The 26,397-nt window shown below is 35.8% G+C and overlaps 1 protein-coding gene across 1 annotated transcript; it reads right to left on the bottom strand.

The window, feature by feature from the left end:
- Positions 1-24,924, bottom strand: LOC123550225 (uncharacterized). Its single transcript, XM_053524910.1, has 11 exons — positions 24,848-24,924; positions 22,293-22,385; positions 20,880-21,017; positions 19,784-19,901; positions 18,697-18,749; positions 17,873-17,984; positions 16,152-16,275; positions 13,189-13,256; positions 10,371-10,544; positions 8,144-8,231; positions 1-5,954 (listed from the first exon to the last, which is right to left on the bottom strand). The coding sequence occupies exons 4-11, from the start codon at positions 19,891-19,893 to the stop codon at positions 5,319-5,321; spliced, it is 1,365 nt and encodes a 454-aa protein (XP_053380885.1). The 5' UTR covers positions 19,894-19,901; positions 20,880-21,017; positions 22,293-22,385; positions 24,848-24,924; the 3' UTR covers positions 1-5,318.
- Positions 24,925-26,397: the final 1,473 nt, after the last annotated feature.

Raw genomic sequence — 26,397 nt, 5'->3', positions numbered from 1 at the left:
TCCAAACAACTATAAATTGTCTTCATTGTTAATGATGAAATAAGAAAATAAAATATAATGGCAAAATACTATGGATATAAGAGTTTTCTAAGACACCAGAAATCCATGTTAGAATCAATACTTTATTGATGATCACATGACAAATAGTTAAATATCTGTCAACACTTAGAAATCAACAAATCATTTCAAAAAAACTTATTTTACAATGTCACCTTTGAACAAATAATATCAACTTTTATATCATATCTCATGCAAGAACACAGATGAAGTAACAATTTTTTGTATTGTTTAATAGCTTTGGTAACAAAAACGAGGTCCATGAAGGTCCTGTATGGCTCACCTGACATAGCTCTATCTGTGCAGGCTGTGTCATGGTCTGCACTGTTCGCTATTCAGTCAGTAAATTTTCAATGAACACCCCTTTGAATAATAAATGAAACTGTCCAAACTGAATGACAGACCAGTCCATTTTAGAAATTTAGCAGGGTAAAGGTTAACATGCCCCCATTCAGGCATTTATATCATGAAAATGATTAAAATATCAGTAAGTAAATTTTGATGATAGTGTATAGACCTATGCTCTTGAATGGCTAATCTTTATTTCCTGGTTGTATGTTTTTTTCATATACAAGACGACCCTGATGGCCCTAGATGGCTCACCTGTCTCACAGCTTGTGGTAACAGTTTTGGTATATGTTCACACACGGCAAATATCTGTAAAAATATTTTGAAAAAGGGCCAGTGATTCTGACAGGAAGATTCTAAAACTTTTAACTGATTAAACAAGGGTGTGTAATGACTTATGTGTTTGTGGAGTTTTATACAGGATACTTTGACACAACATCAAGAAATAATAACTTTATTATATTCGTTTTATTTCTTTCTTTTTTTACTTTTGGAGGGGGTGGGGTGGGGAGTTGGGTGTAATGTGTGGGAACTTGGTAAAGGGTCACAAAAGAAGATTTGTATGAAATTATTCAAAATTCTGGCTGGCAGTTTCAAAGGAGATTTCAAAGTTTTCCATATAACCATACTGGGAAACCTTCCCTGCCCTCAACGCACTCCCCTGGCAGCCATGTTTTTAATGAAATAGAATTATTTGAAGGAATTTGGCAGAGAGCACCAAAGGAATATTTTTTAGAAGATATCTCAGAATTGGGCCAGCTGTTTACCAGAATTCTATATGAATGACCTAGATTTGAAGGAATCTGAATCGGTACTATCCATGGAACATTCCTGTGAAGTATTGGCTTGACCGTTTAGGAGATATTCTTTAAAGATATTGTAGATGATTGACAGCAGATGACAGATGGACAATGGACATCCAACAATCCCAAAAGCTTACCAGTGCTATGGTGAGCTAAAAATAGGACAGCTCAGTCCTCAACTAGAAGTTTATAACAGCTGGTCTGTATATATGCATAAAATGACACACTGGAAAAAGTGAAGACCATGAGCAAGCTATAAACTTTTTTTAAAGATGTAAGTCTCCAGATCCATGTGAAAGTTTCGAAATTTCGAAGACATTAGACAAAAACCAAAACTGTCTTGATATACAAGGAATTTATCTGTATTTTATACCACACAAACTAAAGTAATTATTTAAACAATAAAGCTTAACTTATCTCAAAGTAATATTACTCTTATTTAAAATTTTGGCGCTGAACTTGAGGTATGTCTACTTAACCTTTAGCCTGCTGGCGGCAAATATTTCTGCCTTTGCGACCAGTGCAGACCAAGATCAGCCTGCACGGATGCCTGCACATCTGTGCAGGCTGATCATGGTCTGCACTGTTCGCTATTCAGTCAGTAAATTTTCAGCAAACACCCCTTCAAATAATAAATGGTTTTGCCCAAATTGAATGATGGACCAGTCTACTTGAGAAATTTAGCAGGGTAAAGGTTAATAAGACCAAAGTTAAATGTCTCAGTTTACCATATAAGGGTTACAGAAGCAATACGACCCTGTAGCGTGGTACACATGAATGCAGCAACTACAGGCTATTCAAAAATAAACATACAAATCTGTTCTGATCCGAGGCAGTAAAACAAATTAATTTTCCAAATATTAGGAAAGTATTACATATGATATATAAACTGCTTTTAACACAACTGCATTCACTGAAAATTGACTAAAAAATAGTTAAACAACTATTATTATTAAACTTTTCTGAAGTTTTTTTGGTTTCTGCAGTTTTTATGATGACATAATTGAAGGTCATACTGCAATTTTTTAGCTTTTAATTTTTTAGGTGAACCTGTAAGCATTATTTCAGGCACCTTTTTCAAAAAATGACAAACAATTAGAAAATTTCTAAAGTGATTTGAATTTGAAAAGTATTAATATTTCAACTGATAGCCAACAAAGGATTATATATAGGACTGACTAACTTCCAAAAACTAAGCAGGTTTCATGTAGAACTGCAACAGGTCCTTTTGCACAGTCAAACTTCTATTATAATACTTTAACCTTTAGCCTGCTGGCGGCAAGTGATTTTGCCTTTGCGACCAGTGCAGACCAAGATCAGCATGCAGGCTGATCATGGTCTGCACTGTTCGCTCAGTCAATAAATTTTCAGTGGAAACTCCTTCGAATAATAAATGGTATTGCCCAAACTGATAAAGACCAGTCCATTTTAGAAATTTAGCAGGCTGAAGGTTAAAATATATCAACCTGATAAACAAATGAGATCAGTCTGTGTAAGTGAGATCTTTCTATGTCCAAAGAATGGAGAGATGGTCCCTATTATTTCAATCATTTGGCAAAACTGGCTGAATATTTTAATGTCAAATCTAAATTCAACGAAAGCTTACGGTATTTGGCAACACAAACTGGGATCTCTTCGACATGTTCGATAACTTCTTACTTGTATATTAAACTGATGTAAGTATTAATGCCAGTTTACGTAAATCTTATTTTAACTTTAACTACTTCAATATCAGCAGCATTTTATTTTACACTCTTCAAACTTGGAAAAATGTTAGCCAGACAAGCAGTTAATCAAATGAGAAAAAAATCTACTAAAATTAAAATTAACACTCTGAACAAGCTTTAAAAATCACAATAAATATTCAACTGATTGGGAACATAAAACTTGAATAAATATAGAAATTATCATTAAATATTTCAAGAAATAGGGCTGCCACTGTTAAAATGTTTTCTCTTTGTTGGAACTATGATACCAACATCCTAAAATTCTGTACTGGTATTGAAATATCATCAGCATGTTAAAATCAATAAAAGATGCTTTTTACATAGCAATCATTATCTCTCCTAGCAGCCATTTGTGGGTGTAATTCTTAACCCTTATCATGCTGGACATGACTGATTCTGCATTTGCGACCAGTGTAGATCATGATCAGCCTGATATCTGTGCAGTCTGATCAAGATCTGCACTGTTCGCCATTCATTCATTATCTTTTGGTAAGCACCCCTTTAAACAGTTAATGGTACTGTCCAAAGTGAAAGAGGAACAGGTTCATTACAGAAATTTAGAAGGGTTTAAAGAGGAACAAGTTCATTACAGAAATTTAGAAGGGAAAGGGTTAACATAAAATCTGCTACAGAATAGACAAGAATATCTTACAATGCTAGGAAATTACGCTTACTGATACAGTTTTTTCTTGTATCATTGCTACATATGTAATATCTACATGTGTCATGTGTGGAGGATTATCACAACTGTCCTTACACCTTTAATATTATTTTGCTGATTTTGTTAAATATTTCTATAAGATAATTAAAACTTTGACCCCAAATATGGCTGCCATTTTTTTCCCAAGAGAGATAAATACAGCAATACATCAATGTCACAATTAACAATGATAGCCCTATCAAGAAAAATATTTAAAACATTTTCAGTTAATTTCAATGCACACCAAGTATTAACTTATATTAACATAACTTAATTCCTCAAGAGTATTATACTGCAGGAATCACACAGTCTCGTCACTAACTGCATACCGGTATCTGTCAATCACGGAATCTATCCTGATACAAGACTGAACAATGGCAGTACTAAACTAAGAAATCTTAAATATTCATGGAGGACTCATTTTTGTTGAATTTGTCATTGAGTCAATCCACAAAATTAAATCCCAACTAACAAGTAAAATTCCTTTTCGTTTCATTTTTAGAAGTTGAAATCCACAAATTTATATCCCGACCAAATAGCGGCTTGGCCAAATTACAGACTTTCCTGCCAAAATAATCAAAATTGTTTCACAAACAATATTCCATATTCAATTATGCTACTGACAAATATCTGAACCAATTACTATTAAATTCAATTTTTTTTTCAGAAAAAAAACTGTATGTCTCCTCTTTTCTATAATTCAAAATACTGGGAGCAAACAGACAAAGTCTGAATAAATCTGTAAAAACCCTGTTACCATGTACGTAAGAACATGTATCACAGACCTAACAGTAATCTATAAGTCTGGGCAAGATGTTGTAGAAGTTGTCTGAAAATCATAGAAATTTAATATTCCGGGTCACTTATCCCCACTGGGGAAAAAGAAGAGTCTAGTTCCATAACTATAATCTGTAATCCATTTGATTGAAAAATCCCTAAATTGTTAATTTAATCTTTTCTTGGTTATTCGTACTAACTACTATGAACAAAATCTAATGAAAGAAGTTGATGTGTCCTGAAACATTTTCTTTAAATGTTTAAAGTCCCACAACCCTCATTAAAATTAGTCCATATCAATTGAGCAGAACATCTCAACAATATGCACAACTGGACAATATTCTCATTTTTTACTACAGAATTTGGTCAAAATCCAGTACAATTTGTAAAATTTATCTGAAAAATAATTTTGACAGCTCGGCATCATTTAAGTAAGAGACATTATCAGTCCACATCTCATAGCAGAATTACAGCAAGCTCACTCCAAAATTAATTTATAATGGGCAACTTAAAGCATAATTCTGACAGCTTTGCTGTTGAAAATCAGCACTGGAAAATTAACAGTATTTGCAGAGGGAAAGACTTTATTCATCATTCCACCTTCACAGACTTTCTGTTTCTGCAACAACTTCTAAAACCAGTAGTAACTATATATGCTTTTAACTAAAATCAGAAAATTCACTGCAGAAATGCTGAACATTCTGGTACCTGGCCCAAAAAAGCATTGTTCCTATATCATTTTACTTTCATTAATTAAAACAAAAGCCAATTTTCAACAATAAAGTCCTCTTGAAAATTACACTGGGAAATGGAAACTTCCAAAACTGCATTGAATTCCTCCTCTACAGAAATCCTCAAAATATAAAACGAATCTGAAGTATCACAATGGTCTCTATCGCAACAATTTCAATCCCATTTAACCATATATTCAACACGACCCATACTATCAACTCTCCTGCCCATGACAGAAAAGCCTCTCCCATACCCAAACTTATCATGACAGCAGTAATAGTTCCCTCCCGCTACAGATTTAACATGTTTTACTGTAAAATCATCCTCTTTCGCACTGTCATTTGCTATATCTACAGGTACATTTGTTCGCTGAGTAGATTTCCGCCTTCTTTGACGGTCACTTCCCCTCTTTTCATTGTTTTTTTCCAGCTTTGGCACAGACTTTCGACCGGGTTTCTTTTCTTGTATCTCAGGCATGGGTGGGGTACCGTTACACGATATTGTAGGCACTACGGGTTCAACTTTCTCTAGGACTGGGGGATCATCTGGTACAAAGTCGGTAATCCCTGTACTGCTCTCCACTTCCTCATTACAGTCAAATGTCTCGAGAAATTTATTCCAAATTTTGGCGCGTATTTTTTGCTCTGCTTTTTCAGCTGACTGTTCAATTTCTGTTTTAAATGGATGATTACATCCTACGAATGAAGAGCCCAACGGAATGAGAGTTTCAAGGAATGGCAGTTTCTTTGGTTTTCTTGCAGACTTTCCTGGAGAGCCTGCGTGTTTGGACGGACTGTACTTGCATTCTCCCTAAAAACAATTACACAAATAATTAAGAACCAATACATGTATTATACAATTTTTCTACCTTCAGGCAAGATTTGTTTCAGAGGCTATTACTAATTTTTTTCTCTTAATAGCATGACCAATCTTAACTTTCAAAATATTTTTGCAGCCTGTAGAATTTCAGTAATGTGATAATTTTCCAAAAATATCTGTTCTTGAATGGATGTTTCAAGAGTGCAGCTCTATTCTAACTTCAGTTTACATTGGACACTGTATACCTGTAACATTTAATGCGCCTTCAACAATTACTGACAAGACAAAATCTGACCATGTTCAGTTTCAAATACACAACTACATAAAAATATTAGTCCAGCCTCAGTAACTTAACAGCTTTGGAAAACAAGAGGGTCATGATGACCCTGGATCGCTCACCTGAGTAATATGAGCTACATGTTTCAAATGTCAAACTGATGATAAAATATTAAGAAAGTCAGTAGGTCACATTCATGGTCAATGAAATTCAGTTTTACGATTTGTGTGCAAAACTGTGTATGTCATCAAAATTTCAAGGCTGTATCTTAAAAAACAAGAAAGTAGGTCAGCAGGTCAAGGTCACAGTCAAGTAACATCATATTACTTGGGGTCATCAGGTAATTATAATTAAACAGTCTTGGAAATAGGATCAGATGATTTTTTAAGTATTTTTCCTATATAACTCACATAATAACTAAGTGACCCCAGGGTGGGGTCTCTTTTAACCCCAGGGGCATAATTTGAATAATTTTGGTAGAGGACTACTAGACAATGCATCATATCAAATATCAAAAGCCTACTTCGTATGGTTTTAGACAAGAAGATTTTTAAAGCTTTTTCCAATATAAGTCTATATAAAACTTGGGACCCCCAGGGCAGGGTCTCTTTTCACCCATGGGGTACAATTTGAACAATTTTGGTTGAGGACCATATGACAATGCTACAAACCAAATATCAAAGGTCTAAGTGTTGTGGTTTCAGACAAGAAGATTTTTTTAAAACTTTTTTTCCTATATAAGTCTATGTAAAACTTGGGACCCCCGGGGCAGGGCCATATTTGACCCTTGGGGGATAATTTGAACTATCTTGGTAGAGGACCACTAGATGATGCTACATATCAAATATCAAAGTCCTAGGCCATGTGGTTTTGTACAAGAAGATTTTCAAAGTTTTCCCTATATAAGTCTATGTAAACAATGTGACCCAAGGGGCGGAGCCATATTTGACCCTAGGGGGATAATTTGAACAATTTTGGTAGAGGACCACTAGATGATGCTACACACCAGATATCAAAGCCCTAGGCCCTGTGGTTTTGGACAAGTATATTTTTAAAGTTTTTCCTTTCGGTTGCCATATATAGGAAACCAGAGTTCTGCATGGAATTCAATTCTTTGAACAATTTTGAAAGGGGGCCACCCAAGGATCATTCCTGTTAAGTTTGGTGTAATTCTGCCCAGTGGTTTTCAAGAAGATTTTTTTAGAAATTGTTGACGGACGACGGACATCAAGCGGTCACAATAGCTCAACTTGTCACTTCGTGACAGGTGAGCTAAAAAAACAACAAGAAAAACATTAATTAACTATGCATATCCCAGGAATTTGCTAGTACTTACGTCTAAGTTACATTAACACAGCCCAATTCTGTGCAGTGCTGGAATCCAGATTTATAAATCAAAGCTTGTTCAATAAAGTGTCAAGATATGCTCAAGGTATCTATAAAATCATTTATGCCTTATAACCAAGTAAAATGCTCATGTATTATTATCAGTACACTGTTCAGATTTTCAGTTTGTCTTGGGGTTTTTAACGCCATTTTTCAACAGTATTTCAGTTGTGTAACGATGGGCATTTAACCTAACCAGAGTTCCTGGAATCTGTACAAGTACGAACCTGTTCTCCACAAGTAACTGCCAACATCCCCACATGAATCAGAGGTGGAGGATGAATGATTTCAAACACACAATTTTTTTTATCAACTCGTCACAGAAAACATGACCCGCCCAGAGATCAAACTCACGACCCTGGGATCCGCAGATCTGCGCTCTCACTATTGAGCTAAATGGGTGGGCTATTCAGATTTTCTGAGCTTTTGCAAAAATTCACCACACTTCCAATTAGTGCTGTGACACTACACTGTTTCTGACAATAATAAAGAAGAAAAGTATAAACAACAATTTTACCTGTCCTAAGGCTACAGCATCGAGCCTCTTTTTGACAGCACCTCTTGCATGTAGTGGACTGTAATGTATCTGGTTTACTGGAGATTTGCTGCGAAGAAGACAGATCAGTTAATGCAAAACAGATTTATGGAACGTGTGCAATGCAAGTCAGTTCAGTGCAGTGAACAAGAGTTTGAAGTTTCAAACTATTCCCATCAGTGGGTACTGAGAAAAGGGCCATGAAGGCCCTGTATTGCTTACCTGACCTATTGACCTAAAGATCATCAAGGTTAACATTCTGACCAAGTTTCATTAAGTTATGGTTACAAATGTGGCCTCTAAAGTGTTAAATAGCTTTTCCTTTGATTGACCTACATGACCCAGATTCGAACTTGACCTAAAGATCATCAAGATTAACATTCTAAGTTTCATGAAGATACAGTCATAAATGTGGCATCTAGAGTGTTAACAAGCTTTTTCTTTGATTTGACCTAGTGACCTAGTTTTTGACCCCACCTGATACAGATTTGAACTTGACCTACAGATAATCAAGATTAACATACAGACCAAGTTTCATGAAGATACAGTCATAAATCTGGCCTCTGCAGTGTTAACATGCTTTTCCTTTGATTTGACCTGGTGACCTAGTTTTTGACCCCGGTTAATCCAATATCAAACTCGTCCAAGATTTTATTGAGGGTAACATTTTGACCAAGTTTCATTAAGATTGGGCCAAAATTGTGACCTCTAGTGTTAACAAGCTTTTCCTTAGATTTGACCTGGTGACCTAGTTTTGACCCCAGATGACCCAATATCAAACTCGTGGAAGATTTTATTGAGGGTAACATTCTGACCAAGTTTCATTAAGTTTGGGCCAAAATTGTGACCTCTAGAGTGTTAAAAGTCAAATTGTTGATGACTGACGACGACGGACACGGTGATCACAAAAGCTCCCCTTTGAGCACTTCGTGCTCCGGTGAGCTAAAAATCTAATAAAAAATTACCAAGTCTAATATTGTAAACAAGAGGGTCAAGATGGCCCTAGGTCGCTCACCTTAGAAACATACCATAACAGTGTAAACATGTTTGACCTAGTGATTTCATGGAAACAATTATTCTGACCAATTTTCATTAAGATTAGACCAAAAATCTCTTTAAGTGTAAACAAGTATTTTCTTCAATATGACCTGGTGTCCTAGTTTTAGAGCCAAGATGACCTACATTCGAACTTGACCTAGATTTTATCAAGGTTATCATTCTGACCAAATTTCATGAAGATCAGTTGAAAAATACAGCCTCTATCGCAAACACAAGGTTTTTCTTTGATTTGACCTAGTGACCTAGTTTTTGATCCAAGATTACCCATTTTCGAACTCGGCCTAGATTTCATCAAGGTTATCATTTTGACCAAATTTCATGAAGATCAATTGAAAAATAAAGTCTCTATCGCATACACAAGCTTTTTTCTTTAATTTAACCCAGTGACCTAGTTTTTGACCCATATTCCAAACTGACCTAGATTTCATCAAGGCAATCATTCTGACCAAAATTCATGAAGATCAATTGAAAAATACAGCCTCTATCACATACACAACGTTTTTCTTTGATTTGACCTAGTGACCTGTTTTTGAACCCAGATGACCCATTTTCAAACTCGGCCTAGATTTCATCAAGGTTATCATTCTGACAAAATTTCATGAAGATCAGTTGAAAAATTCCAGCCTCTATCGCATACACAAGGTTTTCCTTTGATTTGACCTAGTGACCTAGTTTTTGATCCCAAACGACCCATTTTTGAACTTGGCCTAGATTTCATCAAGGTAATCATTCTGACAAAATTTCATAAAGATCAGTTGAAAAATACAGCCTCTATGGCATACACAAGCTAAATGTTGACAGACGACAGACAGACGCCAGACATCGAGTGATCACAATAACTCACCTAAGCATTGCTCAGGTGAGCTAAAAAGTGAAAGAGTTATGGAACCTGTGCAAAGTAAGCCAGCTCACAGTGAGAGTGTGTAGTTACAATTCATTTCCGCAAGTAGTTACTGAAACACAAGCTTACATACAAAAACATCAAATTTTCCAATAGCTTTACTCATTCTTTGAACAGTCAAACTAAAAATCAAAAGCAGCAATCAAATTATAACTTATAAAAGATTTTAGGGAGTATGTAACTAGTATAAAACATCAGTGAGAATATCATTTTCAATACTTTATGCATGACTGTACACATATAACATACCATTCAACAGGCATGAACACCTTTGACCTTCGACCTTTTATCTTAAGTTTGTTCATCAACTCATCAGTGACTTGTCCAGTGAAAGGAAGGGTGATATGTATCCGAGGAGGTGGCACTCGTACACGCAAACCCCATAATGCCCACTTCTTACGCACTTCAGATCCATTGGTAAATCTGAAATACACAAAACAGTAAATATAGCTATACATGTTATCCAGGGTGGCCAACCCATATGACCTTTGGAAACACACTGAAAAAAATGCCTTGATTCAGGTAACATTTGCCTGTATCTTCCTTATTACTTGGCAGATTTTCATACAAAAAAATGCGATGAAGACAACAAAATGAATGCTTTCCTCTGCACTAAGCATCTGCCATCAATTCTTTGTACTTTTTTTAAGTACTTCACCCAACTGCTTTTTCATGGACTAACTGTGTAGACAACATTCACACTTTTGCAGTTGGGAAAAGTGTTTGAGAAAAGTACTGAGAACTGATTGCAGACGTATTGTGTCAGGGGTCTAGCTTGGTCCAATTTTTTGGGAGAAGTCACTTCCCCCTCAAGCTGATTTAGGGAGAAGTGGGGAGACTTTAGGGAGAAGTGGGAAGACTTTTCCTACCACAATGCTGTCGAGCGATTCGAAAGGTGGCTGTAATTTTCTTGTTTTCAGATAAAGAACAATGATGTGACTATTCATTTTCTTAGATCATTTCCTATACAGTGGTTATTGTTTCATTACAAAATTCTGGAAAAAGTTGTTTTCAAAATTCAAGCCGATGCTGTAAATCTAGCCCACCGATTTTTGGTTATATCTTGTATGAAGTGTTTATTATTAACACCGAGTCACCACCTCAGTGAACAGTATCTCACTCGAACAAAACTGAAAGTAAACTGTGTAAACTAGAAATACATATTCAAATCAATTCATCGATGGAAGTCAATTTAACGTAGTTAATACATTACATGTCGTTCTTTTACCATAGATAACAAATAATTGTGTACAATATTCCAATTAATCGCATGGTTAATCAGCAGTTTCTTTACTAAACATTGTTTTTTTGCACTCGAACATGTTGACAATAAACGCAAAGTGTCAAAGACGTAACCGCATTGCTAACTGCCTGAACACAATCCACTCTGGTGTATCGGATAAAGTGATTCGCTTTCACACTTCTCGGGAAAATCTCGCAAGTACCTGAAGTAGGCAGAGCTTAAATTATGCTACCGGCGTGTGTTTGTGTATTCAACTCTAATTTTGACACCGTGCAAATTGCCAACAGCCCGGAAAGCGGTAATTAGCAAGTGCGGATATCAAAGAAAATCGGGCGACTTGCATTTCGCTTTGAGGTTAGATTAGAGCGAAGTTTGAAGTTCCAAAGCGCCTATTTTGCTCAAGTCACCCACTCACGAGAGACCTGACTGTGTGGAGCAAAGCACTTATTTTTCCGTCTTCTGCCAACAGACCACAATAGTTCACCCCTGAGCACTTTGTGCTCACGTGAGCTAATAATATAGGCAAAATAATACCTAAAACGGAACAATTTCTGCGTGTACGATATTCAAATCACATGTTGGCCACCCTACAGTCATAAACATGGTGAGAAAAGCCAAATTAAATTTCTTGAACTGTTTAAAATATAAAAAACAAGAGCACCGCCTTGCGGGTGCTGACGCTCATCTGATTTTTTTTGTGTAATAGAAATATTGTCCTACCCATGATTTTCTAAGTCTAATAAGGGCCATCATTCTTGCAAAAAGCAGGATAGAGTTATGTTTCTTGATGTACAGTGTCCACTTATGATGGTGAAAAACTGTTGCAAGTTTTAAAGCAATAGCTTTGATAGTTTATGAGAAAAGTTGACTTAAACATAATACTCAACCAAGAAAATGATTTTCTAAGTCCAAAAGGGGCAATAATTATTGCAAAAAGCAGGATGGAGTTACGCTGCTTGCTGTACAGGGTCAGCTTATGATGGTGAACAAGTGTTGCAAGTTTCAAAGCAATAGCTTTGATAGTTTAAGAGAAAAAGTTGACCTAAACATAAAACTTAACCAAGAAATCTGACATTTTCTAAGTCCAAAAGGGGCCATAAATCTTGCAAAAAGCAGGATGGAGTTATGTTTCTTGCTGTACAGGGTCAACTTATGATGGTGAACAAGTGTTGCAAGTTTTAAAGCAATAGCTTTGATAGTTTAGGATAAAAGCTGACCTAAACATAAAACTTAACCAAGAAAACTGATTTTCTCAGTCCAAAAGGGGCAATAAATCTTGCAAAAAGCAAGATGGAGTTATGTTTCTTGCTGTACAGGGTCAGCTTATGATGGTGAACAAGTATTCCAAGTTTCAAAGCAATAGCTTTGACAGTTTGGGAGAAAAGTTGACCTAAACATAAAACTTAACCAAGAAATCTGATATTTTCTAAGTACAAAAGGGCCCATAAATCTTGCAAAAAGCAAGATGGAGTTATGTTTCTTGCTGTACAGGGTCAGCTTATGATGGTGAACAAGTATTCCAAGTTTCAAAGCAATAGCTTTGATAGTTTAGGAGAAAAGCTGACCTAAACATAAAACTTAACCAGGCAACGCCGACGCCGACGCCGACGCCGACAACCGCTCAAGTGATGACAATAACTCATCATTTTTTTTCAAAAAATCAGATGAGCTAAAAAAATCAGAATTTATCAATACAAATAATAATAATTACATACACATCGCAAATACTTGTATCTTTTTTACTTGATGTCTAGGTTTTGAAAGCATTAAGTACTGTCTCTACATATTGTACATAATACTTCAAGCATAGAGATTGATATTTACCTTGTTTTGTTACTTTCCAAGGCATTTTTAACTTCAACTTCCTTTTCATCCTCAGTAATCTCTGTGTACTGAAACATAAAGTAAGCTTTTAAAAAATATTTGGTAGAAACCTGTTATCAGAAGTGAAAGTTTCCAAAATTTTGTGGAAAGAAACTGTTCTTGAAAATTGAATAAAACCATCTAGTCATCTAAAGTTAGTCTTCTTCACTTATGAATCGTTTCAAGTTGATGTGCGTATGAAAAAAAAGGTTTACTTTTACTTTAACAGACAACTTAAGGTTTGTAAAAATTGAAATTAGAATTGTGTTCAGTAAAATTATTCGCCTTCAAAAACGTGCGTATAAACTGATTTTTGGACAAAACTACACAACCTTTGAAGATGCCATGAAAGAAATAAATCAGCTTCCCTTTCTAGATAAAGTTAAATTCAATAAAGCTGTAGTTACGTTTAAAATTGTAAACAGAAAGTTTCCAATGTATATATGTAAAGACTTTGAACTTAAAGATGCAGATGATGTTAATCAATCCATTATTGTAAGATCAGACTGTGGTCCTACTTTCAAAGTACCAAAACCAAACACAGAACTTTTCAAAGGAAGCTTGTTGTATTCAGGGCCTGTTGTGTGGAATGATTTACCAGGTGATATAAGAAATTGTTCATCTCTGGAAGCCTTTAAACGTAAGACCAAAGCCTTCCTTATGCAATAAATCAAAGAACCTCTATTGCATAGCCAATTATGGAAATAGTTTAATTAAATTGAAAGGTATGTTTTCTAATTTGGATTGGATTTCTTTCAATACCTTTGTAGGGCTTTAATACACCATTTGAATGATATGTCCATTTAAAACAATCTCTTTATCTTTCTCTTAATATAAAGTTATATACATACATATGTATGTATTGTTGTTAGCATTATAGTTTCTATTATGTGAATATGTGTATGAATTTTGTTCTGTCTTATGTACATAAAATGTGTTGTTTCTTTGTTTTAAATGTACCATGTAAAATTGCTTAGAGGCCCCCAAGATAGATTAGAATAATACTATGCTAATTAGGCAACCCTCTGTAAATAAAGACTTTACTTACTTACTTATAGGACAAAGATGCCCCCACATGCTCTAACTAGCCATGTTTTTAGTGCAGACCATCTTCAAATGAAGGATGATTAAAAGTTTTACAGATAAGGTTTTTTGAAAACATTCCTCCATATAGTGTATGAGGCCTATTTTGTGAAATGATGGAAGGCCATAATTCTAGAGAAAACAAGAGCTGTCGGAGGACAGCAACGCTCGACTATTTAACAGCCTTGTCGCTTGAATGAATAAGAAAGTCGAAAAAGGGGCATAATTTAGTAAAAAAGTAAAATAGGGTTATGGAACCTGCATAGTGCTTATCAGCTCATGACAGTGGACAAGTGTATGAAGTTTCAATCCATTCCCATTAGTGGGTACTGATACCAGCTTACATATAAGAATTTAACCCAAAAACTCCTAAGTTGAAAAAGGGGCATAATTTTGTAAAATGCAAAGTTGAGTTATTGACCCTTTGCACTGCATGTCATATCATGACAGTGAACTAGTGTGTGAAGTTTCAATCCTTTCCCATTAGTGGATACTGAGATACCAGCTTACATACAAAAACTTAACCAAAAATTTCTATGTTGAAAAAGGGGCATAATTTTGTGAAAAGGCAAAATAGAGTTATGGAACCTGTGCAATGTAAGTCAGATTATCACAGTAAATAAGTGTGTGAAGTTTCAATCCATTCCCACAAGTGGTTACTGAGATACCAGCTTACATACAAAACCTTAACCAAAAATTTCTAAGTCAAAAAAGGGGCATAATTTTGTAAAAAAGCAAAACAGAGTTATGGAACCTGTGCAATGTAAGTCAGTTTATCACAGTGAATAAGTGTGTGAAGTTTCAATCCATTCCCACAAGTGGTTGCTGAGATACCAGCTTACATACAAAAACTTAACCAAATCGGGACGCGGACGCGGACGCCGACGCCGACGCATGGGCGAGTCCAATAGCTCTACTATTCTATGAATAGTCGAGCTAAAAAATAGCCACAGAAAAAAATCCATTATTTTTGGTCATCTTAAAATCAAGACTCTTCATCATCTTTCAGGCATATCCTTTCAATAGTGTTTGAGGAGTTGGACACACACGATTTTTCTCTATATTCTATAGTAAAACAAAGGGCCATAACTGCAGTGAAAATAGTCACAGCAAAAGTTCCTTCCTTTATGGTCATCTGCACATTAAGCTTGTTCATCTGTGAAAGTTTGAAGCATATCCTTTCAATAGTGTTATAGGAGTTGGACACATTTTTTCTCAAGGAGCAAAACTATTAAAGGGCCATAACCACAGTAAAAATAGTCACAGCAAAAGTTCCTTTCTTATGGTCATCTGTACATCAAGCTTGTTCATTTGATACTTTGAAGTAAATCAGGCTAACAGTGTGGGTATACGGATGGACACACGGACAGCAGCATCACTATAATAATCATGCCCCCGAAATAATGCGGGGAAGGCGTAAAAAACATGAGCAAATGGGCATTGGGACTCAGAGGTGCAACAGTAAGTAGATTTGCCTGTAATACTAGACCGGTTTCTTTTCTCACTTGCAACTTATATCCTGACTAGTGTTCAGAGCTGGATGATTAAGTGTTTCAGCAATATCTGCCTAGACTTAATACTGTGGGAGGTAAATATGTCAACTGCAATGGGTTTGGCTTGAAAAAGTTGTTTCCGTCCATTCCAGTTGTGACAGTGACTCTTCAAAGACCCATATTAAGTAAGAAACCATTCACCTTCATTAGCAGAGAAGCCAGGAATCTAACTACAGTTCACTTTCATAATGTCATCTGTAAAACTATTTGCAGCTGTACATTTTAAAAGAAAGGGCGTTGAAAGCTTTTATGCATAGACAAATAAGCCCACTTTTCTGCCTGGCCTACCTTGTTAACTTGTAATTGGTCCCAGTTCTCTAACAGCCAAGGCATCAGTTCACCGTCTAGATCAAAGTATTTCCTTTTCTGCATAACTGCCAGATTAAACAATCCAATATGGACCAAATCTGCCCTGTAACATACATGTTATATGAACTAAAGTGATCTGGTCAAAGGGAAATGTACAAATGTAATTATCACTACATTTAAGAAAGGAATTAACTTTATTACAGAGTCCACAAGTTTAAATATCAGTGACACTTTTTCTGGAAGGCATTCCAAATCCCTGTAGTACAAATTCTTGTTCTAGAATTCCTTTCGAGTTAAATGTAAAATATTTTTACATATAATCAATACAGGTATTTAATGTGATTCTGCATGTACATAGAAAATTATGCAGTTTATGTCAAACTGAGAGTAAATTAGCATACTATGTATGGGGGTGTTTAAACTTTTAACACTTGTTTTAAACTTTAAACACTTGTAATCAGAACTTACACATTGATCTTTATAACAATACATTAAACACTAATACTTAACCCTTACCATGCTGGACATGAGTGGTTTTGTCTTTGCGACCAGTGTAGATCACGATCAGCCTGCACATCATTGCAGTCTGATCATGATCTGCACTGTTCACTATTCAGCCAGTATCTTTTTGGTAAGCACCCCTTTTAACAGTTAATGGTACTGTCCAAATTGGAAGATGGACAAGTTCATTATAGAAATTTAGCAGGGTAAGGGTTGAATGGATACTGTAAAATTAAACACTGCTTTTACATAATACTAAATCAATTTTGTATACACTATATTACGATTTCAGCATAGAAAATTTACATCTAGATGGCAAACAGTTTATTTGTTTGCATTGGGTATAGCGCTGTTTTTCAACAGAATTCTGGTTATTTAGAAACATGGCAGTAAACCTAACTAGTGTTCCTGGATTCTGTACACCTGTCAGTGGTGGAGGATGAAATCACTCCTGACACAATGTCTGTTATCAAATAGTCATACAGAACATAGAACTTGCAACGGGATCGAACTCACAACCCCATTGCCATCACTATCAAGCAAAGCAGGCGGGCTACAAATGGTGTATTTACAATACCATTAACCCTTACCCTGCTGGATGTCTTTAATGAACTTGTCCATCTTTCAAATTTGACAGTACCAGTGACTGTTAAAAGGGGTGCTAACCAAAAAGATACCAACTAAATGGCGAACAGTGCAGATCTTGATCAGACTGTACAGATGTGCAGGCTGATTAAGATCTACACTGGTTGCAAAGGCAGAATCAATTGTGTCCAGCATGATAAGGGTTAATGACCAAATCTCCTCCAAAAACCTGATAATTCTGTTTTGCTAGGCTTAGATGTACTCTGACACGATATAGGTCATAAAGCGACTTTGACAAACACGAGCACTGACATATTATATTGTGTATTATTAAACAATAAACCAAACAAGACAAAATTTCAATTCTGATTCAATAAGAGAAAATATCTTTCATGTAAATCATACAGCATTTTAAGTAGAGTTTTAACACAGTCTTGCTTTTTGCTCAGAACAAAAAATTCAACAAGTTTCTTCGAAATCCTTCAAAGGGTTCAAGAGTTACAGAGCGGACATGAAATTGCTAACGGACAGACGGACACCGGCGTCATAACATAATACGTCCCTTTGGGCGTATAAAAATTATCAACACATGTTTAAAATACTGAACTTCATACCAGTCTACATCCAGACGTTTTATGTATTCATTGCCTGCATTACATGGACTACACACAAATATGTAGAAACTGTCTGCATACAACAGCTGATACTCTAAACACTGCATACAGGCTGAAAAGTAAAAATACTATATCAACTCAAAGCAAAAGGAACCATTGGTTAACACAGAATCAACTGTCTCTCAGCTCAGGGCTTTTTTCCCCTACAAAGTAACCTGGTAAATTGAGCAATTACCAAAGCAATATTTTTGCTCATATTTTAAACCTAAAAATCCTAAAAAGCTTTTGGATTTTAAGGTATTTCTGCTATTTTACCACAACTTTGCTACTATGTTAACTTTACTTTGCATTTTGGTAAGTAAACAACAGTAATTACATAACAACTAACAGCAATGTCAGTCTCACAATTCCAAAACTTCCAAAGAAAATTTCTTCTTAATTTCTATGTTACTGTTTTTTAATTTAAGATGAGATACACAAATTTTTGCATTACTATTGTCGATGGCATTCCTATATTTATTCAAATGATGAACTAATTCTATTTTCAATCTTGAGGTCACTGTGACATAAAACATTGACCTACCGGTACTGACCCCTTAAACAATGCATAGGAATCATTGTAGACCAAAGTGTTCTTGCCCTTTGAACAACCATATTCAAAATCAAAAGGGGTCATCTGCAAGTCAAAACAACACTGCTTACTAAGTTTGAGGTTCCTGCATGTACACGTTTAGTTACTGATCACAAACTGAGGGAACGGACAGGTTACTAGTATATGCTGTCACTTTAAGGCATAAAATTGTATTATTCATTATTGTCCTTACCTTCATGGTACCACTGTTTACATCTACAACACTGAAGCATTTTCTGGAACCAGCTGAAACAAAATGGAAGTTTACAATATAGTGCTCCATTATGTATAACTGCAAGTGTCTGTATACAGTTGGTTTCTTACTTTTTTCCATCAACATAAGTCTCTCAAACTGCCCCCACCCCCCAAAAAACGTGACATTTTCCTCACATATAACCATAACATGAGTGCAGACTGTCACGAAATACGCCCGTCTAAATATTCAGTAAGTATCATAAAGGTATAATGTTGTTGTTGTAGGCCGGGTTAAACCCCACCCCCCTCCAAACAAAAAAAAAAAAAAAAAAAAGAAAACAAAAAAAAAAAAAAAAAAAGGACTAAGACGAATCTAGGTATGTGTGAGGTTCCGTGTTGGGATGAAATTGACCAACTAGATCAAAAAACTATTTGAATGGACAGGCTAATTTCACAGATTTTGAGGTAACTCAAGGGCCATAATCCCAGGAGTTGCCTGGGGCGATTGGTGTGGTTATCGAACTTGGTCGAGATAAGAAGCCCACAATCATTGTCAGCAGTTTGGTGAAGATGGACTGAAAATGTGTTCAACTTCAGAGAGCAGACAATGCTAAATTATCGTTTTTAGAGTAATCAAGGGCCATAACCCAAGATTGCTGGGGCGAAGTTGGGTGGATTATCGACTTGGTGAGATATTATGCCAATAAACACTCGTCTGCAAGTTTTGTGAAGATCGGATGAAAACTGTTCAACTTAAAAGAGGGTTGACAAGGCTAAATTCAGTTTTCGAGCAATTAAAGGGCCATAATCCAAAATTGCCTGGAGCGATTTGGCTGGTTACCAAATTTGACCGAGATATAAACTTGAATGAGATATTATGCCCACAAACATTGTCAGCAAGTTGGTGAGGATCTGATAAAAATGTTAGAGACGTGGCCATGCTTTGGACCCTGTATTGCCACCCGCCCGCCGCGGAGGTTGTTCACATAAATACGCCCTGCTCGTTAGAGCACGGGCATATAAAAATGCAGTAGCCGAAAATCAGTTTATATTGAGGGGTATTTCTAAGTCTCAATCATACTTACATGCCCGGTCCACCACAGTAACAGTATGTTGCCTCTACATTATTTTTATGTTGTTGGTCCCAGGTTAGAGTATCTAGATTGTAAGGCAACGTCAGTTTCATTTTCTTCATCTCTTCATCTATAACATCAAAATACAATTTAAAAGATATCAAAGCAGTGGAATTACTTCTATGTATCAAAGAACTGACTCTATTCTAAACCTACTTGAAGGTATCAAGTCAGTGTACCATAAAATCATTTAATTTCGTGGGCATGAAATTTCGTGGTTTTGGTCAAAACGGCAATTTTTGGGGATCCACCGCCCCCCCCCTGGGGGGATTTCGGTGGATTCAACTTTATAAACATTAAAATGACATGGGAATTTTACGTGGTTGTTGGGATTAAATTTCTTGGGATTGACTCAAACCATGCAATCCACGAAATTAGTCCCCATGAATATTACTGATTTACAGTATTTCCTGGCTGACATTAAAAGTAGGTAATGTTTGTCTCAGTATTAAACTTGTATAAATACTCTTGTGGGTTACAATCTATCTCACAGACTGGAGTAACTGGGGTGTACAATAAATTTTTGTGCAGCATTAAATCTTATACTGTGTTGACATGGCAACATGTAACATGTATATCAAGCAAGGTAAACACAAGGTCAGAATTTGCTAAATGGTGTCATATTGATGTTACCAGTAACAATCCAGATAAACTTCAATAGGTTACATGAGCCGCGCCTGAGAAAATCAACATAGTGGGCTTTGCGGACAAGCATGGATCCAGCAGCTGCGCATCCGCGCAGTCTGGTTCCCAGGATCCTACTGTTCGCTAACGGTTTCTCTAATTACAGTAGGCTCTTTAAAGCGAACAGCAAGGATTTGACCAGACTGCGCGGATTGCGCAGGCCTGGTATGGATCCATGCTGGTCGCAAACCCACTATGTTGGTTTTCTCATGGCGCGGCTCATATCATATTAAAACATGAACTGAGTACCACTAACAGCTGAGACTTTTACATGAAACCTTTCTAATTAGAACTGATACACTTCATCACTTAACACTTTCAACTCTCATTTTAAAGGAATTGCTAAATAATTATTTTATTTTACCCCATTTTTTGTCCTTGTCTGCTTTTCCAGGTTGACTTGCTTGCAGAAAGAAGACACATTTCCGGCAGTACCAAGGTTCATCAGGGTCAACGATTTTACCTGATCCTATATTTGGACTGTGACACTGTTGGTGATAACCTGCTCACAAAAAAAATATTGAAAGATCATTGCACAACAATAGTGAATGGTTTGTTGGGGGAATACTGTCCATTATTCATAACCTTATATATTAAGTAGATGGTCCTCAGTTGTATTTTGGGGGTTTTTTTGGTTGGGTTTAACATAACACCAACACAGTTTAAAAGTAATATGGTGACTTTCAAGCTTTTGATGGTGAAGGAAAATCCCAAGTACCCCTGTCAGGCACTGTTTCAGGCATGAAATTTTTTCAAATACTCTAGCTAAATAAGCGGGCCATAGTGGCATTTGAGATGTCAATGAAATGACTATTTGGTCATGATGTATGTAAGTTGACATGCTGAATTTGAATGGTAACAGCTGTGTTTACATAAAAACAGGTTCCAAAGCGTCACGCCAAGTCTGATGAAGATTCCATTCCAGCAGATCCTGAGAGTTGAATAAAAGATTTGTTATTTTTCTCTAGCTTGCACCTAAAAGGGGGCCAAGAACCCTCATTGATCAATTTGCCAAAAGGACCATGCAAGGCGGCAACCAGCAAGGTTTGATGTAAATCTCACAGCAGTTTCAGAGATCGTTTTATGTACAGGCCCCCGAATATATTTGGGAGGAGAGGACTAAGTGAGTCCTGTTATGAGCAAAAATTTCAGCCTTTTACTGGTTCAGGAAATTTAAATTGAAAAAATCAAAGACGTTCCAGTGATACTGTAGGTGGGAACTCCTGCCACACTATATTCTTTTCTTGAGCCAGTCAAAATATTGGACACAAAATCTGGGTGAAGTTTCATTCTATGTCATTATACTATAAATTTATTGACCAAACTGTTTAAGGCTTTTGGGAGTGTATTCTATGTGCATGTGCTCAGGGAAGAAACTTATAAGGCAATAACAGCAGACCATTTATAAGGAACAATCAGTTTTTTTCACTATTCATTCAATAATGTTAAGTGTTTTATTATGCTACATAAAAATAAATTTGACCAAACATGTTACCTGGTTTAAATCCCAACCCAAAGAAACTGAACCACAAGTTCATCAGTTATCTGGCTGTAAGACCATTGACCGTGCAAAGTGCAATATCTCTTAACCAGCAACTTAGGCTGAGCAATTGTTAAACTTTGTCTAATATTAAGCTGTCATACTTCCATATCCATACATTTAAAGTTACTAAATCAGTTTTATATTAATATTAAAAATTTACATACTTGCAACATCCCCCAGAGCATTTTAGATATCAAGATTAGAAATACAAAATGTGAAAGAGATTATACATACCTTGTAGGCAGTATTCACATAGGACAATCTCATTAGGAGGTTCCGAAACATCACTCAAACATACACTGCAGATCGTCTCTTCCTCTTTTAATACTGAAAATAAGAACATCCCTTTCAGCTCTGTTTTATATGTTACCAATATCAGGCCAGGGCTTTTCATCAGGAAATTGGGAAGAGGCCTTGGCCTTCAAATTGGCAAATTTATGCGCGATAATTGTCCATTTTGGGAAAAATAATCAACTGGAAGTAAACACTGAAAGACAAATTAAATTTATCTCCCCTGAAACACGGACTAAAATCCAGGCCATGGAACATAATGGATTAGACTGGTAATGCATCACACGTGGTTCTGTGCGCTGTTAGGCTTTAGTGCTACAAAAAATCGATACCAGACAAACACTTCCTCTGGAAATACTAAAATGTAAACAAAATCTTAACCATCTGTTGGCATGGTTTTGGGAAATCATACCTTAAATTTTGGGAAATATCTCTGCCACAGTTGCCAAAATATAGTACATTTTTGGATTGGAAAGCGGCCTAATACAGGCCTCTGTTATATAAGGATGAAAAGCCCTGCAGACAGTATAAAATACTGAACTGATATGTTCAATTCTGACCAAAAATGAGTTTTTCTACTAGGGCTTTCCATCAAGAAATTGAGATCCCTTGGTCTTTAAAACTGAAGAATTCATACATGATAACTGCTTATTTGTGAAGGTCCATTTTAAAATAGACTTTTTTCCTTTTGCAAACAGAGGACCATGATGGGTCCTGACGCGCTCACTGTCCAAATGCGGGACCAGTTATTGAACTGAGTATGAGGTCGTTTTTTTTTTTTCTTCTATTATTGACTAGTTTTTGAGCTCATGTGACCCTGATTTGAACCCTGACCTAGATTCATCAAGATGAACATATCAGGAACCAACTTCCATACAGATCCCATGAAAAATATGGCCTCTAGAGAGGTCTCAAGGTTTTTTCATTTATTGACCTACTGACCTAGTTATTGAATGGCACGTGACCAGTTAAACTTGACCTAGATATCATCAATATGAACATTCTGACCCATTTTCATGAGATCCATTCAAAAGTAATGGCCTCTAGGAGGTCACAAGCTTTTTCTATTTTTCGACCTAATGACCTAGTTTTTGACCGCCAGCTGACCCAGATTGAAAATGATCTAGATCATCAAGATAACATTCAGGCCAAACTTTTCATACAGATCCAGAATAATATGGGCCTCTAGAGAGGTCACAAGGTTTCTTATTATTTGACTACTGCTAGTTGTTTTGGGGCACATGACCCAGTTTCAAAACTTGACCTAGAATATCATCAAGCGTGAACATTCTGACAATTTTCTGAAGATCTTGTTGAAAAATATGGCCTCTACAGATGGTCAACAAGGTTTTTCTATTTTTAGACCTACTGACTAGTTTTTATCCACAGTTGGACCCAGTTTCGAACTTGGCCTAGATATCATCAAGATGAAACATTCAGACCATCCTTCATACAGTTCCCAGAAAAATGATGGCTTCTAGAGAGGTCACAAGGGTTTTTTTTATTATTTGACCTACGACCTAGTTATTGATGGCACGTGACCCAGTTTCAAATTGACCTAGAATAACATCAAGGTGAACCATTCTGACCAATTTTCATGCAAGATCCATTTCAAAAAGTATGACCTCTAGAGAGGTCACAAGAGTTTTTTCTATTTTAGGACCCTAATGACCTAGTTTTTGACCGGCAGGACCAGTTTCGAATTGACCTAGATATCATCAAGATGAACATTCACACCAAGCTTTCATACCGATCTGAAAAAATATGGCTCTAGAGAGGTCACAAGGTTTTTCTATTATTTGTCACTCTGACTAGTTTTGAAAGGCACGTGGACCCCAGTTTCGAACTTGACCTAGATACAATCAAGATGACATTCTGACCAACTTTTCATGAAGATCTTGTGCAAAAAATGTGCCTCTAGAGAGGTTACAAGGTTTTTTATTTTTTAGACCTACTGACTAGTTTTTAACCGCACCGCGGACCCAGTTTCGTACTTGACCTAGATTCATCACGATGAACATTCTGACAACTTTCATAAAGATCCCATGAAAAATGAGACCTCTTGAGAGGTCACAAGCAAAAGTTTACGCACGGACGGACTGACGACGGACGCTGCGCGATCACAAAAGCTCACACTGTCACTTTGTGACATGTGAGCTAAAAATGTCTCTAACAAAGCAAGAAATCTGTTTTTTTTTCCTCAATCCTAAATAAGCTCATGTATAGTCATACTACCTTATTTTCTTCGCCACATTTGGGGAAAAAAAATAACCTTTTTTTTCCCATTGGGAAGAGGCCCAATATCGGCCTCTGTTATGTAAGGATGAAAACCCTGTCTACTACAAGTATTTATGAATACCTTCACTAATTTCATTCAAGTAACAAAAACAAGGAAATTCAAAGAATTATTATCCTTTAAGCAATGTACTCATTAGAGACGATATGACTTGAAGATCGCTTTCATAAATCAGACAACCTAAAATTGATAAACAGCGTACCTCTGTGGATATCTTTAAATAAAGACCAGTACTCAGAATCATCCTCGTATCGTAGTAGACATTTCTTTGCTCTTTCATCAATCTGAAATCATTCATCTTGTCATATTTACTGTCATAGTAGTTCATAAATGGTGCCTCTTAAGCAGCAAATTACCTTTACAATATATAAATACAAAATGTGAAATGACTGGTTCAAAGCAGTGTATACATTTTTAGTGTTTTTAAAATGTAACTGTGTCACAGTAATATTCAAACTGAAAACAGTTTAGAATATAATTATGCTCTTTTTTTGAACTGCCAAAATTACATTCTCAGCTAGAAACTTTATATTTACAGAGTATATTTTAGACTAATTTAGAAACTGTATACCTACACTGACTAAGAAACTGTAAATTTACCCTGAGTAAACTCAGACTGACTTAAGTTAGAAACTGTATATTTACCCAGAGTATACTTTAGACTAACTTTTAAAAGTTAGACACTGTATATTTACCCTGAGTAAACTTTAGACTCACTTCTAAAAGTTAGAAACTGTGTATTTACCCACTGACTTAAGTTAGAAACTGTGTATTTACCCAGAGTATACTTTAGACTAACTTTTAAAAGTTAGAAACTGTGTATTTACCCAGAGTATACTTTAGACTAACTTTTAAAAAGTTAGAAACTGTGTATTTACCAGAGTATACTTTAGCTATCTTTTAAAAGGTTTAGGAAAAACTGTGTTTTTATCCCAGAGTATACTTAGATAACCTTTTAAAGTTAGACACTGTAACATTTACCCTGGAGTAAACTTTTGAATAACTTCTAAAAAGTTAGAAAGCTGTGTATTTACCCAAAGTAAACTTTAGACTAACTTTTAAAAGTTAGAAACTGTGTATTTACCCAGAGTATACTTTAGACTAACTTTTAAAAGTTAGAAACTGTGTATTTACCCAGAGTATACTTTAGACTAACTTTTAAAAGTTAGAAACTGTGTATTTACCCAGAGTATACTTAGACTGACTCAGTTAGAATCTGTATATTTACCCACTGACTTAAGTTAGAAACTGTATATTTACCCTGAGTAAACTTTAGACTAACTTCTAAAAGTTAGAAACTGTGTATTTACCCAGAGTATACTTTAGACTAACTTTTAAAAGTTAGAAACTGTGTATTTACCCAGAGTATTCTTAGACTGACTTAAGTTAGAAACTGTATATTTACCCTGAGTATACTTTAGACTAACTTTTAAAAGTTAGAAACATGTATATTTACCCAGAGTATACTTTAGATAACTTTTAAAAGTTAGAGAACCTGTATATTTACCCAGGAGTAAACTTTTTAGAACTAACTTTTTAAAAGTTAGGAAACTGCCTATTACCCAGGTTTACTTAGATGACTCAGTTAGAAACTTATATTTACCCATGAATTAAGTTAGAAATGTATATTTACCCAGAGTATCACTTTTGACTAACTTTTAACAAGTTGGAACTGGATATTTACCTGAGTATACTTAGATGGATCTCATTAGAAATGTAATTTACACTGGACTAAGTTAGAAACTGTGTATT

This window comes from Mercenaria mercenaria, chromosome 15, assembly GCF_021730395.1.
Source record: "Mercenaria mercenaria strain notata chromosome 15, MADL_Memer_1, whole genome shotgun sequence".
Taxonomy (NCBI): Eukaryota; Metazoa; Mollusca; class Bivalvia; order Venerida; family Veneridae; genus Mercenaria; species Mercenaria mercenaria.
This window is presented reverse-complemented; position numbering and strand designations above follow the sequence as displayed.